At 35.1% G+C, this 19,437-nt stretch overlaps 1 protein-coding gene across 1 annotated transcript in view; it reads left to right on the top strand.

Annotated features, from left to right (window-relative positions):
* The window catches only part of LOC150103429 (NACHT domain- and WD repeat-containing protein 1), a 102,040-nt gene extending 90,207 nt beyond the window's left edge, over positions 1-11,833 (top strand). Inside the window, exon 7 of the mRNA XM_090398480.1 lies at positions 11,527-11,833. Within this exon, the coding sequence (XP_090254606.1) occupies positions 11,527-11,744 (218 nt within the window). The 3' untranslated portion in view covers positions 11,745-11,833. The remainder of the gene's footprint in view (positions 1-11,526) is intronic.
* Positions 11,834-19,437: the final 7,604 nt, after the last annotated feature.

The raw sequence follows: 19,437 nt of genomic DNA, 5'->3' as shown, positions 1-19,437 counted from the left end.
AAATGCTGAAACATTTCCCCCTGCATCAATCCTATGAAACCCTTTAAGTAACTTTTTAAATGTTTCTATCATATCTCCTCTTTTTCTCTGATCAGCCAGCTTCTGCAATCCAGATGCCCTCAATCTATCTTCATAGGGAACATTCCACAGACCACTCACCTCTGAATCTTCTCCACCACTTCCTTATCCCCAAAGAAATCCAGGAGACAACTTCCTTATCTATACTTGTTAATGTTTTCTTCAATAGCCAAGTAATCTTATGGGCTACCTTAGCAACACGTCCTCTAAACTTTAACTCTCTGTCTAGCTTCATCTATTTCCTGTAGTACAGCGCAATCAATGTGATACACAGCTTGTAATCTATTTATCCCAAAATGTATAACTTGACTGACATTAAAACAGGAGCACTCCTAAACAGAAGCAGGCAATAATAGCCGTAAAAATAATAGTATAACTTTACATTTCTCCACATTAAACTGACACCCTATTTAAATCGTCTTGTAAGCTCTCCACATCACCTTGATTAACTATTACTCTACTAATTTTGCATCATTCGCAAGCAACTGAATATTTCCTTTAAGGTTATATCATTTATGTACAAATTAAACAGCAATGGTCCCAGCCAGGGGCAGCTCATGCATAGGCACTGCGGAACCTACAATTTTTCTCGATATATAAATATATTTATTAATTTATTTATATTTGCTTGTAATATTTAATTTTATCAACAATCCTATACAATTCTTTTATTCTGTATAAAAAATAATAAAAATCCATCTTGTAGCACTTAGGAGGGCTAAGGGTGCTAGCAGCACTGTGTTTACCACAGTGTCATATTGCTACACGTGCAAGGGCAAGCATATGCACATCATAGTGGAACATTAACAGCAGAACTGTTGTTCCACTGTTGTTTATATACAGTTTGCACTAGTAGTAGAGTGTTTGTAGTGCAATTATAGGGTTTAATTGTAATGTCCAAAAATTGTAAATCCATTCCTTTAATTACAATTAAAGGAATGGATTTTATTTTTAAGTAATTTTGAATTACTTAAAAATAAAACTGTATAAATTTATCGATAATAAACAATATTTTTTCATGAAATAAAACAAGAATATATTTTATTTTTAAGTAATTTTGAATTACACCAAATTGTGTGATTTTATCAATAATATTTTTTCATGTTTAATTTTTTTAAATTTTTTACCATCATTTTGATATTTTATCCAAACACGTATACACTGTACTTACAGTGTATATATGTATATTGAAACTTGCAGCACCCCACGATTTAGCCACAAGCCGCCACCGGTCCCAGCACCAAACTTTGCAGCACACCACTCACCTGTTTTCGCCTCGATTCTACCTCTCCATATATCACTTTTTGATATCTGTCCAGCAGCCATTCTCTTATCCACTTAACAAGTGTCATATCCATCCATCTATATTTGTTCTAATTTACATAACAGAGTTCCATGTGGTATTCTATCAAATGCCTTTGGAAAATCCAGTAAATTACTAAGGCATGACTGACCCTTCACAAAACAATGTTGCCCCTCATACAACATCATATTTTTATCCATCCATTCTTGAATTCTATTTTTGACCAATTTTTCCAGTACTTTTACCAGTATTTCACACCTGAAATGTGTGTGTTATGATCCATCGAGTCGTTTCCGACTCCTGGCAACTCCACAAACATACATTCTCCATTCCGATCTGCTCCTGACCATGTCTTTCAGAACCTCCAAGCGCACTCCAGTTGCTTCTTTAACTCCATCCACCCATCTAATTCTTGGTCTTCCTCTTCTCCTGCTTCCATCAACGCTTTAGCAAGCATCATCTTCTCCAGACTGTCATTTGCTTGCATAATATGTCCGAAGTATGATCGTAGCTTCAAGGGAGCAAGCTGGCTTTATTCTGTCTATCACTGATTTATTGGTTTGCTTTGCAGTCCATGGTATTCTTAGTAAGTGTCTCCAAATCCATAATTCAAATGCATCTATCTTCCTTCTTTCACTCTTTCACAGGGTCCAACTTTCACATCCATACAGCACCACAGGGAATACCATTGCTTTCACAATTCTGATTTTTGTTGTGAGGCTAATATCTTTATCTTTAAAGATGTTGCTTAAATTTGTCATTGCTTTTTTTCCGAGTAATAAACTTCTTCAGTACAATAACCATCTTTATCAATTCGGGATCCTAGGAACACAAAATTGTTAACTGCTTCCATTTTCTCCCCATCTACTTCAAAATCATTAAGTTCATATGTTGCCATAACTTTTGTCTTTTTGAGGTTAAGTTTAAGATCATATTTAGCACTTTCTTCTTTAATGAAATACTGAAATACGTGCCTGAAATACTGATTGGTTAATTTGCTACTGCAGTCTTAAAACCTCACTTATGCAAGCGAATTATCTTGTCTTCTTTCCACTCCCTTGAAACTCTGCCAGAGCTGAGACTTAAATTAACAAACCTAGTCAAAGGCATTTCCAGTTCCCTTGCACATTCTCGCAAAATCCTTGCTGATATCCCATCTAATCCAACAGCTGTATTACATTGAGATTCTGCAATATCCTAAGAACCCTCCAATTCATCCACCCTCTATTCCCACACTAGTGTATGTCACGTGTTAAAGCAGTAACCTCACTAAGATGATATTCACCTTGCTAAGTGGTCACTCAGTAACTCGACTATTTTATCTGCTTCTGTCACCTCTAGACCATCATTACTCATTAAGGTTAATCTTCTTTAGTCATTTTTCTTCTTACTTGCCATATAACGAAAGAACTCTTTGGGATTTCCTTTGGCCCGCACAACTAGATTATTCTCATTGGAAGTTTTTCCACTTGGTTAGACTATAAAGTAAAGATGCCAAGAAATTATATTCTTGGTTTGATCCTTTATCCAAGTGTAAGCAAACAAAGTTTGTGCCTGAAGTATTTACAGGATTGGGTAACTCATATATAGAAACTAATGACTTCACATCACATGCCTTAGTATCCCATAATGCAAAGCACATATCCTTACAAGTATAATGCTATGCATTATGGAAAGGGTCACTATCCAAACCAGTTTCCTTTATTGTAGTCTCATCATTGGGACTTCTGCATTACTTCAACCTTGTTATCACATCTGGATCTCGCTCCCACTGATGAGGTCTTAATAAAGGTTAAAACAGGTCTGAGTAGTGACCCTTCCTATAATGCACAGTATTATATATGTCCATAAGTTTGCATTATTGGATACTAAGGCAAGCGATGTGAAGTCATTAGCTTCTATATACAATTTGCCCAGTCCTGAAAATACTTCAGGCGCAAACTTTGTTTGCTTACGCTTGGATAAAGGATTAAACCAAGAGTATAATTTCATGGCATCTTTAATTTATAGAGATTCTTCTCATAATCTGATTTTGCCTTCCTTCTCTACCTTGTACAGTTGGTGAGTTTGCTGGTCACCTTTCTCTTTATAATATCCTCCACAACATTTTCTTCTTCTGCATCTCGTGCTTAATGATATTACTCATACATCTACTCATCACCTTAGATGAGTTAGATGTATGGCATTCCAAGTGAATAGCGCATACATGAGAGAATGAATTCTGTGTTCAGCCGGTTTGGACCTATGAAGCATGTGTAAAGATGTCTGGAATTATGGGCATGTGAAAATGACTAAGTTTAATGTTAATAAATGTAAGGTCATGAACTTTGTTCTGAGTAGATATCCAATGTTGTATTATATTGGCAGGATTATGCTTGAAGAAACTGATCAGGCTACGGATCTTGGAGTTTTATTAGACAGGTAGTTAAAGTTCATGGGTCATGTAGCAAAGATTGTAAATACAATTCGGAGAATAATTGCAATGCTGAAACGAACCTTGACATGTAAAGATAAGGAAGTTGTTTTGCCTTTTTACAAGACCTTGATAAGACCTCACTTGGACTATTGCACACAAGTTTGGTCCTCTGGTTTCTGTGGTGATTCTGATACAGTGGAGAGAGAGAGAGAGAGTACACTCTCTCCTACAGTGGAGAGAGAGAGTACAAAGGAGAGCACACTTTCTCCTTTGTACTCTCTCTCTCTCTCCACTGTATCAGAATCACCACAGAAACCAGGATATTAATGATATTACTCATCACCTTAGGTATACAATTTAATATTGCTTCCTCTAGATGACCCTTAACTATCTCCAATGCACTACTAACATCCTTACCCTGGCCTGTAGTGTTTCCAGATGACATGACTGATATCATGAATTTTTGCACCAGGGAAACACGATCTTGTCACACTTTCATTGAGTACTCTCCTGATCATTGAGTCTCTGTATATAATTTACTCCTTGTTTTTCTGGTTTGTTCACTTGGTCTTTATTGTTACTTCAGACCATCTGCTTCCTTCTCTTTTTAGTCCTGCTAATCTCTTGCCACTCCTGCTTTTTGTCCTATACAGGATAACATTCAAGCACACTATTTCTTTATTAATGTCCATTTTGTTTTCCTCTATTGTCACAGCTGCACATTCGCCATGAACAAGGAGTGGCTGGCAGTTTAGGATTTAGCCAACCAAATGTTATTCTTATTCGCTTAAATCAAATAAAATTATTCTAAAATGTGATGCAATTTCATGCCTGGTTTGGCAAGGCTTATTGAATTAATCAAAGCAAACAGAAAAATGTCAGTTACTTGAGTAAACTGCAACTCAACATCAATGATTTCAAGATTAGCACCATCAACATAAGAAGCATAAGCAGAAAAAGAAATGGAACTAGCAGAAGAATTGGATGAACCAGATCAACATAATAGATGTGACCAAAACAAAGAAAACAAGAACAGGTAAGCCTCTTCTAAGCAGCAAATACAAAATGGCAATAATGATCATGAAAAATAAGTATTAGCTATAGTACTCAACTCTAAATATGAGATAATCTTCTTGATGGCAGGCAATATAAAGTAGAGCAATATGGGGAATTAGACAACCAAGGAAGAAGGAGAGGTATTTTTTGAGGCACTAGAAAAAGGCACCTGATTGAAAGAAAAATGAAAAGTTAGTATTATTGAAGATTTAAACAACAGAATAGGAAATGATTACCAGGCACTGAAATGTTTTGAGAATATTTAGTGGGGTGTTGCTACAGACCAAGGAGTGCAGAGGGTGGGGACCAGGAGATGTTGAGACAGTTGAGCGTGACAAGTGCAAGAAGAACGATTGCTATGGAAGATTTTAACTAAAGCAGTATAGATTGGGAAAAGGAAGATGCATGTAACAATAAAGGAATGGAATTTCTAGAATTCTTGAGGGATAAATGTCTTAGGCAGCATGTAACAGAGGGAACAAGAGGTTCAAGAGTTTTTGGATTTGGTTATAGCATCAGAAGAGCTGATAATAACTGAGATGGCATCTCTCCCACCAGTTGGAGAGAGTGACCATATGGTTTTGACTTGGAAAATGAATAGACATGCAGAAGTATCAAGGAGATGGGAACGTATGTTGAATTATAAAGCAGGTGATTATAATAGTCTTAGATGTCAACTTGGGGAAGTTTCATGGAGGGAGGAATTAGAAGGCCTGGATATCATTAGTGCTTGGGAAATTGTGAACGAATATTTGTTAGCAGCAATGGTAAGCTGTATTCCACGAGTGAAGAAGAGGACACAATTTGGAAACAATATTAAACAGGAGCTAATGCGAAAAAGAGGCTAGAGGCTATGGAAGAGATATAAGGAGACAGGGGAAGAGAAGATGCATGAAGAATATAAGACACAGGCTAGTATGATAAGTAAGGCAAAACTGGAATATGAGAAAAGATTGGCCCTTAGATCCAAGGAAAATCCTAGGGAATTTTTTAGCTATATGGCCAGTAGGAGGAGAAATGACTGTGCAAGAATGACATTGTGGGATAAAAATGGGAATAGAGTGACTGATGCAGAGGACATAGTGGAATTGTTGAATGAACACTTTATTGGAGTATTTCATCCTGGAGGAGTCAATTTGAATACGAGAGGGATAAAGCAGGTTCAAGATTTAAAGGTGCAGGAGGAGAGTGTGTTCCAACATACTGAGTACTCTGGATGTTAGTAAAGCTGTGGGACTGGATGGTATTTCACCACGAGTTTTGAGAGAATGTGCTAAGGAACTGACAGTGCCCTTGACCTGGCTTTTCAATGCAAGTCTGACTGCGGGAAAGGTGCCCATGGAATGGAAGGAAGGTAAGATAGTGCCATTGCATAAGAGTGGTAGCAGACTGGAAGTGTCTAATTATAGGCCAGTTTGTGTGTCATCAGTAGTTGTTAAGATCTTGGAGAAAGTAGTGAGGGACCATATACAGCATTGGGCAGATGGGGGTAATGTTATCAGTGAGAGTCAGCATGGATTTGTGAAGGGGTGTTCTTGTTTTAGCAATATGCTAGCCTTTTATAATAAAGTTACAAGAACATTAGATGAGGGAAAGGCATATACTGCAATTTTCTTAGACTTAGCAAAGGCATTTGACAGAGTGCCACATGATAAGCTGATATTCAAGTGGCAGCAAATGGGTCTGGATGTCAGATTGGTCAACTGGATTCAGGATTGGCTGTCCGATAGGTATCAGAGAGTTATGTATGGTGGAGCAATATCAAAGAGGCAGAACGTAACAAGTGGGGGTTCCACAGGGCTCAGTACTGGGACCTATATTGTTTAACCTTTATATCAATGATTGTCCATGGATTGCAAGGGGTTATTCGGTTGTTTGCAGATGATGCGAAGTTGGGAGAGGTTATTAGTAATAGTGCAGATGTGGTAGCCCTGCAAGAGGATTTGAATAAGCTAGATAGATGGGCAAATGAATGGGGGGGGGGGTCAGTTTAATGCAGCAAAATGTAAGGTCTTGAGGTTTGGGACACATCGACAGGATGCTGCATACTCTATGGGAGGAGTTAAACTGGAGGAAGTAGGAGAGACAAGAGATCTGGGTTTGATGATTGATAGAAACGTGAAATTTAGGTGACATGTTGCAAAGGTAGTGAAGGTAACTCAGAGGATTGCTGCAATATTGAGAAGGACACTGACCTGCAGAGATAAAATGGTTATCATTCCGTTGGTTATAAGACCCTGATCAGACCACACTTAGACTATTGTTCTCAGATCTGGTCCCCAGGATTTGAAGGGGATAAATTAGCTATGGAAAGGTACAAAGGCAGATAACAAAGATGTGTCAGGACTGTACAATGTTAGTTATGAGGATCGGCTGAGGGAGTGTGGACTGCAGAGTTTGGTGCCTAGAAGGAGGGGTGATATGATTGAGACTTTTAAAATGTTGAGAGGTGGTTACAGGGTTGACACTGGGGAGTTCTTTGCTTGGTTGAACAGCGGGAAGGAGTCATGACAAGGGGCCATACCTGGAAGTTACGAAAGGAAACTGTGAGAAAGAGGGTGAGGAGTGGTTTCTTTGCATGGAGGGTGGTTGAACAATGGAATGCAATTCCTGATGGAGTGGTGAGCGAGCGAGAACGGTCAATGCATTTAAGGAGTGGTATGATAGACTTTGTGTTTCCTAGGAGGGACCTCCCTCAATGAGTGTAGATAGACTTGTGTTTCTTAGAAAGGACCTCCCATGATGAGTCTTTTGATTCCATGGAGGCTTGAATAATAATAATAATAATATGGAAAAAAAGAGCACAGCTAATAATAATGGTAAGTACCAAATGGATATCTGTTCACGACTAGTTATTACTAATAGCATGTTCCTACATAAAGCTGTGTAGAAATTTACACAAAAAGAACACAAAGAAATAAGAAAAATTTCATTGACTATGTTATTCTTGATAGTGATATCTTAACACTGGTTCAGGATAGAAGAATATACAGAGGATTTGAAACAGGAGCGTTAGTTTTGAGCCAGGACAAAATTGAATATCATATTGAAAAGAAGGATGTATAAGAAAGTTGTAAAAAGAGTTCAAGTCGAACAGCTTTCAGAGGTGAACTTAAACTCAAATACACAAATATTTTTCAATAAAAATAAGAGCTTGAAGATAAGAACCAAATCTTGGATATTCAGTACCATATACTGAATTTTCATAGAAAAATCAGAACTCCAGAAAAAGCAAAGATACAGTCAAAATAAAAAGAAGAAAGCATATTGAAAGTTAATGTCAAGTAAGCATGCATGTGTTCTGACAGAATAGGAAAAATGTAAGAAAGCAAATAACTGTGTAATTCTAGCTAAACAAAAGTCATGGGATGACTTTGGTATAAACACAGAAAATAAATATCAGGAATGTGGCAAATATTCTGAAGGCTACTGAAAAAGTTTAGAAATGGAGATAAGAGCATTGTAAAATGAATCACAGATGATAAAAGCGACGTGAAAACTGAAATGAACATATTCTATATGTATGCAGTATTGAAGTATATACTTTGAAAGATTGCTAAATGATACAAGCAGTGAGAGCAGAGTGAAACATTCAGAAAGAATGTAATTACTCAAACTGAATGCTCAGATATGGAGTTATAAAAGTTTTACAGTGGCTACATTGCATAATTCAGAGGGTTGAATCCGATAACTGGAGCAAAGCTCTCGTAGCACCAAACTATTTGAAAAAGGAAATAAAACTGAATGTGAGAATTACAGAGGAATTTCCTAACTGAGTGTTCCTGGTAAGATTTACATAAGTATAGTGGAGTAAAGTTTAAAAAAAATTATGGAAACTATTAGTGTTTTCTCCTACTGGACAGCTGTGACCAAGACAAGCGATATTATATGAGGTTGGTCTGAAAAGTTCTCGGCCTAACAATGAAAAAAAGAATTTATAATTTCAAAATTTTTATTTTTATTTTTCAACATGATCTCCCTTAAGACTAATACAGTAATCCCTCAATTAATCCCCAATTGGTGTGTTTTTGATTAGTGCGCCTCTAAAATTTGATTAGTGCACCTATATACATCTTAAAAATAAATGTTACAGATTTTAAAAATTTTCTATACATTTTTATGGCTAACTATTTTAAAAAATCACTCACCAGAATGAAATAATTTAGTCACCAATTTAAAACATTTTACAAAGTTAATGAAAATTAACTATTATTTAGATATTGGTTCAAGTGTAGGTGAATAAATAATTTAATTACCAAAATTGGTCAAGTGTAGGTGAATAAATAATTTAATTACCAACTAGTTGGTAATTAAATTAGTTATTCACCTACACTTGACCAATTTTGGTAATTACCAACTAGTTGGTAATTAAATTAGTTATTCACCTACACTTGACCAATTTTGGTAATTAAATTAATTATTCACCTACACTTGAACCAATATCTAAATAATAGTTAATTTTCATTAATCTTTGTAGTCAAGAATTAACAATTTCTAATTTTACAAAGTTATTTTTAATGCATACTACACTACTTCCATGTACACTATGTTCCAAATTTTTACCGCCCAAATTTGTCATCTGCTATAGTACGCCCACAGATTCCAGACCCTTCGACACTTCTGCGCATGTCACAAAAAGGAGAATCCATTCCGATAATAGGGTAATCAATCCATTTTCTGGGATGAGTTGTTTATTATTACATGTCAGAAAATTAACTTCTCTTTTATGATCATTGTAGTTTTTAAAGTGGTAACTATTTTGCTTGTATAACGTTGGGAAATTTTATCTATAAAGCACTTGATTTCAAGTGCTTGCAACCAATTCGTACGTCCTTCATTTCTTTCTCCCCTTCAATGATACCGTCCAAGAGTTAATTAAATCTCATTCTGAAGAATTGAGTGATTCTGACCTGCTAAATTTAGATGCACAGTGGGAAGATCCCGAAGAATATGAAGAAAATTTAACCACCGATAGTCAGCCAAAAGAGATTTCACAGAAACAATTTGAAAATATTTTTCCTACAATCGAAGTTTTTAAGCAGCAATGCTTAGAGGCTGACCCTGATGAAGAGAGAAGCAGTAAAATTTACAGAAGAGTAGAAGAGGCAATAGGGCCATACCGTCAGTTGTATGAAAAAAAAAAAGAAACAAAATGCCTGCCAAACTACGTTAGCTCAATTCTTTGTTAAGAAGTAGAACAATAAAATTTATAATCTGAATATGTTTTATTGTCTTTCAGCTTCATTGTTTTCCTTTAACTAGGCCATGAAACATACCTTAATATTTTTTATATAAAAGAATTAAGGTAAGTTGATTTCAAAAAAGAAATCTTAGGAACGAATTATACATTTTCCCATAGGTTATTATATTTGATTAGTGCGTTTTCGATTAATGTGCCTGTTTTTAAGAATGCATTAGGCGCACTAATTGAGGGATTGCTGTACATTTATTCCAGTGATACCCCAGTGCCATTATCCAGTTCCTGTAGTGGCGCTCAGTAAGATCTGCAAAATACTCCTCTACAGCTGCAATCACCTCTTGATTCAAAGAAAAATGTTGACCAGCGAGGAAGAGTTTTAGTTTTGCGATGAGATAGAAATTAGAGGGAGTCAAATCTAGGGAATAGGGTGGCTGTTCCAACAATTAATAGTGCAGATCCCTTAATTTTCCCATTGCCAAAACACCTTTGTGGACAGGTGCATTGTCCTGATGAAAGGTTTTTTTTCTTCTGCAAACTGGTCTTTTCTCACGAATTTTTTCATCTAGTCTGGTTAAAAGATCGGAATAACATTCCCCAGTTATTGTTTTACCCTTTTCAAGATAATAAACAAAATGCCTTTAGCATCCCAAAACACTGATACCATGACCTTTCCTGCTGATGGAACTGACTTTGTCTTCTTTGGCACTGAACAACGAGCTTCTGACTGCTGTTTGGATTCTAGTGTGTACTGGTGAATCCAAGTCTCATCCATAGTAATAAATCGATACACAAAATGTTTTATTCTCGTTAAAACGCTCCAAGCACTATTCAGAGATTTTCATGCGAGTGCGTTTTTGCTCTGCTGTGAGCAAGCCTATTTCTTAATTGTTGAAAATGAAGGAGAAGAGTGCCCATAAACTTTTATGAACTTCGAATGATATACCAACTAAAAAAAAAAAATTCTTGCCAATAGTGTTGCCATATATGGTCGAGGCTGAGAACTTTTCAGACCCCCCCCCTCATGTATGCTTACCAGTTTTTCTATCTTCCCTCTGAAAGAAGCTCGTAACATATTGAGGGAAATATATAGGAATAATAAATTATATTTAGTTTTCTCTTACATGTATGAAGCTGTTATTTAAAAAAATATAGTAAAGCTGAAATATAAGATATGACTACATGGATTCCTGATAGATAACAGATTAATTTGGAGTAAAATTATGAATAGGAAGTTGATATTGATGTATGCTTTTCATGTAGTATTATCAGAATATTCTCTCCCTCTCCGAGGATACATATCAGGAATTTGATAATAACAACAACATCTTTTTGATATTCAAGATGCATAAATTATTAACAAATTCTGGTAATCAGATTTAAATTTGTGTTTCTCACAGTTATGTAATGAGAGAAAAATAAATTATAGACTGTATAAAGATAATAATCTAATGTCATTATTATTGATATCTGCAGGGGAATGCCTGGCTGTGTTTACTCCTGATCAAGCTTTTACTTGCTGTGAACTATCTCTTGATGGCAAAGCAGTTGTTTTAGGCCTAAAAAATCAGCAGGTAATAACTACGTTGTTGCTGTGTTGTGAAACTAGTATTGACGAAGAACTACCCCCTTCTAGTTGTTATGGTGACCCTGCCCGTAAAGGACAAGTGTTTGATGTCAGTCAGCAAGGATAAATGTTAAAACCACATGTATGTGGTATGAACACTTGTTTGTGGTACACTGTTCATTAAAACAATCATTACATTCAGCTTGCATCAGATGATGGTACAGAAAGTAGTTACATATTTTTTCATAGCATAATCACTATACTACTCATAATGAGGAATGTATATAAAAAAAGCACTTTATTTTTTTGAGAAGAAATTCTATTCTTAATATAGATGAAAATGCAGTATGTACTTCAACTTATAATAGGAGGGCCAATGGAGTACAAGAGTCACATAAATCCCTTAGAGCTAGAAAATGTGTCATTAAGTAATAATATTCACAAACCCATTTATTTATATATAAAATCTTTATATTAATAAATATCCAGAAGAAATTTTGAAAAAATTCAAATCTGACTTGAAAATTTGCTGCAGAACAAAATCATGGCATGTTACATACTTAAATAGAAAAAATATACCTAAGTACATTGTACATGTATTTGAAAATAGAGAATTTCTAAATAGTTAGTATAAAGAAATGTTTGAAATACTCTACATGCCTTTTTTTCCCCTCTCTTTCTCTCTCCTCCTGTTCACATATATACATGTACATTACAAAAGAAAGAATATGTGGCTCTACACACAGGTGCAAATGTGCATGTACACACACAATCCTCTTCCCTTAACAAATTACTTCAATTCAGACACATTTATGCTATTTAAATTTCACAGTTCAGATAACTTTGTTAGACTCTCACTGCTCTGCTTTACTGCATACAGTCTGATGTATACTGAATGTAAAAAATTGATGTTTTAATAAATAGTGTTGAATAACTTTGAATCTAAGACAAGAGTAGACACTGTGATATTCCTTATAATCTCACAGAAGGCACAATAAATGCAATCTGGAATCCAACTAGCTAGCTGCTTGTAACATGAAGGATGGATATACTAACTCATTGCAAGTCATACGCACAGCTTTGATTTCATGTGCTAAACGTGTCTAATGAAATTTGAATCACAGTAAATGGGAAACTAATTTTTATTGTGCATACTTTTCTTTTTTAATTTTCATAAATACGAACATTTTTGATCTTAATCTATTTATGTATACTAAAAATACAGCAGTGCATAGATTTTAGTAAGATTTCAAATGGTTTTGAGAGGAAATAAAATTTAATGCATGTCTGAAAAATTAAACAAAAATCCTGCCAATTTTCATTCTGACTTTTTAAATTATACCATCTCAGGATAATAGTGATAGTATGCAATTTAATGATTTCTAAACATGTTGTTTGATACAGTTAAATGTGTTTCCAAATATAACTTTTTTTAAAACTTGCCTAATTATCGTGAAAGACCATAACGTGAGGATTTCATATACACTCAAGTGTCGCATCATGATCTGAAATATTCCATAATTTTATTTTAAAATAATAGGTAGTTGTAAACCAGTTAAAATGCAACATTAAGGTTATAAGTACAGTATAGCAAGCAAAAAAAAAAAAAAAAAAAAAGAAATGTACTGAAATGTCAAAGTTCAGTACTCTTTTTTTTTTTTGTGCCATATACCATATATATATATGATTCGATTGCAATGTATGGTCTTATTTTGAAAAAAATGCACCCTTATACAATTTCAGTAATAATAAAAATATACACATAACATAGAAGCAAAATAAATAAAATAATGCTTGCAAACTGATGACTAAATCGAGAAATCAAAAGATCCTAATCAATATTCTTGAAATAGTTTTTGTGCCTTAACTCACTATGTACATGTGCAGTAAATAATAACTCAATGTACAGTTCTGCAAGTGCATCTATGAAGTGAAGTAGTATTTTCATTGAAAAGTGATTTTTTTTTGTTTTGTTTTACAATAAAAATGAAAAATATTTGTGATATATCTTATGTTAATTATAAAAATTCTATCACTATTTATTTAGATGTTTATATTATTTATTAATTAACAATTTTTCTGCATAAAATAACTCAAAAAACTGTTACACTGAGAACTTATGCATTTACTGCATGCATAATAATAATAAGTTTAGTTTAATCCTTTATCCGAGTGTGAGCAAACAAAGTTTGCGCCTGAAAGTATCTTCAGGACCGGGGTAAGGTAGTACAACACCAGGCAACTCGTTGCAAAGGTGGAGAAAGCTCTCATCACTCCTATCTCAGTATCTCCCATAATGCAAAGCACATCTCCTTGCGGATATGTGTAATGCTATGCATTAAGGCAAGGGACACTACCCATGTACTGGTTTCGACCTTTATTGAGGTCTCGTCAGTGGGAGCCCACTGACAGGCTTGGCTCCCACTGACGAGACTTCAATAAAGGTCGAAACCGGTATGGGTAGTGGCCCTTGCCTTAATGCATAGCATTACACATATCTGCAAGGAGATGTGCTTTGCATTATGGGAGATACTGAGATAGGAGTGATGAGAGCTTTCTCCACCTTTGCAACGAGTTGCCTGGTGTTGTACTACCTTACCCCAGTCCTGAAGATACTTTCAGGCACAAACTTTGTTTGCTCACACTTGGATAAAGGATTAAACTAAACGTATTATAGTCTAACCAAGTGAAAAATAAACTCTCAACATCTTTACTGCATGCATATCCATTTGAATTTTAATGTATTTCTACAGGATAGTTGGTCTTAATTTGTGCAAATCTTGGTTTGTATTCTACTTTTAAATACATTAAGTACAAGACAATCTCAGTTAAGTACAAGACATCAGTATAATCAAAATAGTCTTTCTTGTTTCTAGCAAAACGCATATCCCTTATTTTGGAAAGAACCGAGGACAGTGGGTTGTATATGATCTGCATTTTTTATGTTTTTTTTTTTTTTTTTTGGTTGAGGAGTCTATACCACATTGGTGCTGTGGTTAAGAAGTGAGGAGGACTTATATTTTTGTTGAATATCTGGAGGTTGTAGTTCTTGCAAATCACCACCTAAAAGAGGAGAGCCTATTACTCAGAACACAGGTAGACGGAATAAAATATGTTACAGAGTTTACAATTGACCCTATGAATGGATAGAATTTGCAGGAAAGTGAATTTCCAGAACACTGTGGTAGGAAAGTCTGAAGAGAGAGAGAAAAAGTCATTATTCATGAAATGAAGTGGATTACTATAGAAAACTGGTTACCCAGTTAAAATGAGTGGATTGATCCACTGGTTGAAATTCTGCCATTAGAGGTTCTTCCAGCAAGGTTGTGAGAGTTTGAGAATACAAATCTGCCACCTCTGTAACAAAGAGTAGTTTATAGCTTTTATCCTTTTAGTTTGCTAAGCAGGGCCCTATATCAGACATGTCCCCTATGCCTGAGCAACTGCCCAAGCTTCTCCAAACAGTCTTGTGGTCTATGAACAAAGATAACTGATGTGGTCTAGATCTACTATGAATAAAAATGGTGGAATCTAGGCTGATGAAGGAACTTGTGCAGCGGAATGATAACATGGTGATAGATATTTAGTTTTGCCCCATTTTTTTGGAATGGGCTGAATATAGACATTTTTGATAACTGTGGTATAGATACCAGATGAGTATATATGTATGCATCCTTCCGTCCATTTCAGGAATAACAACACAGTGTATGTGAAGTAATTTATTTTAACTATCCAACTAGTTTTACTGATCTATTATCAGCTTTTTCAGAAATCATTACAAAATTAAGTTATGACAAATAATTAAATATTAGTATAATTGCACACACCAACTCATACAAACACAGGGAATACTTGTCACATCTAGGTTATTCGAGTAAAGTTATTGAACCAACGTGAATTATGGGATTCCAAGTATTATATTCATTGTTGTGATGTACATAACGTGCTTCATTATCTCATGCATTTTAGGCAGAAGTGTTTTATCAATATTAGCCACATATGGCTGAGAATCATTGCCTGGATTTGATTGCACTTGTCTGGAGCTTATCATTTCTGCAGCTCTGTGAATTTTTCCAATTCAAATAACATTTAGTTTCCTTTTACAGCACGGAAAACTAAGCTCAACTCGTGCACTTTTGTTTTGGTCTTTTATGTATTCCTTTTTGACTAATTTTTCCTGAGTGGGCTGTATGACCTAAATAACAGATTCTACGTGAACAGTACATATTGCACATTCCTGTTTTGAGGAAGGGTGTAAACAGCTTTGGTGATCCAAGTATGGAAATTATATTGTGCAATACATCTGATGCAAATTTGATATCACTGTATTTTAAGATATCCTTGTTGTATCCTTCTCATATATGGGAGAGTGACTTTTTTTTTCTTTTTGTAATTGTAGTCTTCTTGTTGATCATTTTCAGCTCTCGGTTCCTGTCTTAACATCTAGCTTACTGATCATGTTATTTTTTGGGAAGGCAGTGATGTGATATAGCATGCATTTTCTTTGTGCAGACTTTATTTGAATTTTTTATATTTAGAAATTGTCACTAAACATCTACATATGAGAGAGAGATCTGCCTACTTCTAATTGAAGGATAAGGCATATCTTTAGATGTATATCACTGAATGGTCTACAAAGTGTATGTATATCTTCTGTTGTACCAGGCCACACTATGAAAACATCCTCAACATACACATTTTATTGGTTTGAGCACCCCTAAGACAGCTTGCTCACACCTACCTTATATAGTTTCCAGGGATGGCCTCTTATTCTCTCTCCAGATAGTCTATGAAAAGTCTCATCCACATTAATTAGTTAATTATCCCTTATCAATTTATGTCTTGATCATGTCTCTATTTCTTTCCACTAGGCTCTGCTCTGTAATTTGCATTCTGTCAATTTGTCTTCATATTCCATATTCCAGAGACAAAGTTAGTCTATCATCTCTAAACCCTCTCCAACAACTAATCATCCTTTTGAAAACCAGGCAACCAAATCTGTGCACAGCAATCCATAGGCAGCATGATCAAAGCCTTGTACAGTGGAATCATAACATTCTTACTTCTACATGTCAGTGTTCTCTGCATCATTCCCATAATCCTCTGTGCTGTACTCACAATTTCAGCAAAATGTCCACAAAATTCCAAGTCTCTATTCACCATTACTCCCAGATCTTTCATCTTCTCCACCTCCTCTAAAATATCCCCACAAATCCTACTCTGCCCCATCTTTGCTTCCCAAATTTTAAAACCTTATGCTTTGTTACATTAAGCTGACATCCTCAAACACATTCACCCATTCAGACAGTCTATTTAGGTCCTCTTGCAAAGCTACATCTGCTCTACTTCTCATAACTTTCCCCAACTTTGCAACATCTGAAAACAATTCACCATTTAAGCCCTTTCCAATGTCATCAATATTTTTATTCCATGGCAAAATGGTGTTTACCATTTCATCATGAAGTTGAGGTCTGGATTACTATAAGGAGAGATGGTATCTGTGGTAAGGTTGTTGGAAGTTTTTACATTTGGTTATGCTATAAATTAAAGATGCCAAGAAATTATATTCTTGGTGTAATCCTTTATCCATGTGTAAGCAAACAAAGTTTGTGCCTGAAGTACTTTCAGGACTGGCCAACTCATATAGAAGCTAATGACTTCACATCACTTGCCTTAGTATCCCATAATGCAAAGCATATAAGGATATGTGCTTTGCATTTTAAATTACAGGTCCATTAATGAATAAAATTTAGAAACTTAACCAAAAAACCAAAGCAACCATTAAGGTTATCTAAAAGCTAATGGGGAAAAGCATAGAAAATAGGCTTTTCATTCAAGTGGTAAAGAACACATGGAAACATATTTACTGGAGCAAAATTATATCAGCACTTCAGTATTTAAAATGCTGCCCTGTCCTTGCAAACTACTTCAAAACAGTGCTGATGTTATGAAATAGTTGTTCCATTATGAAAAAAAAAAAAAAAAACATCATGATGCTACCATCCACATTCATGTAAATTATGGTCAAGGCAGGTGACAAAAGGGCATGATGGCAGGACTTCACATCACTTGCATTAGTATCCCATAATGCAAAGCACATCTCCTTGCAGACATGTATAATGCTATGCATTATGTGAAGGGTCATTACCCTTCCCATAAATCATACCACCTTTACTACAAGTTGCCCCAGTCCTGAAAATACTTCAAGCGCAAACTTTGTTTGCTTACACTTGGATAAAGGATTAAACCAAGTATATAATTTCTTGGTATCTTTAATTTATAGTATAACCAAGTGAAAAAACTTCTAACAACATATATAAAAATGTCTTGGGTTTTTTATTTTGAGACAGATGAGATATACTTTTAAAGTTTGCCAGTGCCATTTATTTCTTCTGGTAAAAGTATAATTCAAAAATTTAGATAGTTTAAAATGTTTTCAAAAATTCCATATAATATTAATGACAATGAATTCTCAGAGTAGCCTCTCCCTCAACTATTAACATGATATGCTAAAAGATTTAATAAGTTATTTTGAAAAATTTATTAAATTTTCCACCTCATATAAAATTGGTATTAAAATCTTCAAAATCCCTATAAAATTTATATCTATCTTCCTTTTACATTATAACTTAATGCAATACTAGTATAGAAAAAAAAACATGAACAGAAACAAACCATAATGAAATAAATAATGACAAACTACAGATTTATTATTTACAGAAGACTTTATTTAGTGTAGAATTTTCCCTCTAGTGTCTAGAGTATCTTCATTATGACTTTCAAATTAAACAAGTAGAAGAGAAAATTGAAGACTTAACAATGAAAATGAGTGACTGACTTGTATTTGATGTAGAGTGGCACAGCCTAAAATACATTAAGATCCTGACTGTGCAAATTTAAACAAGAGACAAAGTATCAATCTCATCTCATCTTCTTTTTATCCTCTTTTACCTTGCAGTGTTGAGGGTTTATTAATCATCGGACCTCAAACTGTTCACAGGATAAGGTGGTCAGGTCAGCCCTGTGCCCCAGTGTATCCTATGTCCTGTAGTGTTGCGTTCTCAAGGCCGGTTTGCCTGCTTTGCGGGATGAAAAACCCCAGGATAAACTGGGGGAAAAAATCCTACTGCCCAAGACCGGCTAACTTGGCTATGGCTGAGGAAGATCCTTCAGCTCCTCATGTCACTAACGGGAATCGAACCTAGGACACTCCTTCCACAGGCATATGGTTGTGAAGCACACAGCCACTAGGCTAACCGTGCAGACACAAAGTATTAATTAATTAGTTAATTTTAAAAAATAAAACTATTCACCACAGAATGTGTAGATTAGAACTATTTCACACCTTTATTTCAGATGGTAAAACAAGATTTCACAACTCTGTATAAACATTCCATAAGATAACTACTTTTGTGAATGATCTTAATCTTTTTCCAAAGAACTTGATGTTTGGTGGAAGTGGCATGTTCTGCAAGTCCCAAATGTTCTGGCTCACTGAGCTTAATGTAACTGAGGTATTCTTCATGACAAACAGCTGCTAATCTACCAGTATGACAAAAAATATGATAACCTGTAGAATTTGAAAGATTTCAGGGTGGGTTAAAGGCAGAAATTTATCCTTTGCAGAGCCTTAAAGCAAAGCAGAAATCTTGTTAATATGATAAGGACACATGTAGGCTAACCTATCTAAGCAGATTGGCTATTCCTTCAGAGACACCTTTTAGCATAAGGAATGGTAACATGATCGACCACCTTTTTGGGAGCAGGTGACAAGAAAACCCTATGGCAATTAATGACTTTGATGATATATATAAAATTCG

The sequence above is a fragment of the Typopeltis vanoorti genome, chromosome 9, assembly GCF_054136105.1.
Source record: "Typopeltis vanoorti isolate ZY-2024b chromosome 9, IOZ_Tvanoo_1.0, whole genome shotgun sequence".
Classification (NCBI taxonomy): Eukaryota; Metazoa; Arthropoda; class Arachnida; order Uropygi; family Thelyphonidae; genus Typopeltis; species Typopeltis vanoorti.
This window is presented reverse-complemented; position numbering and strand designations above follow the sequence as displayed.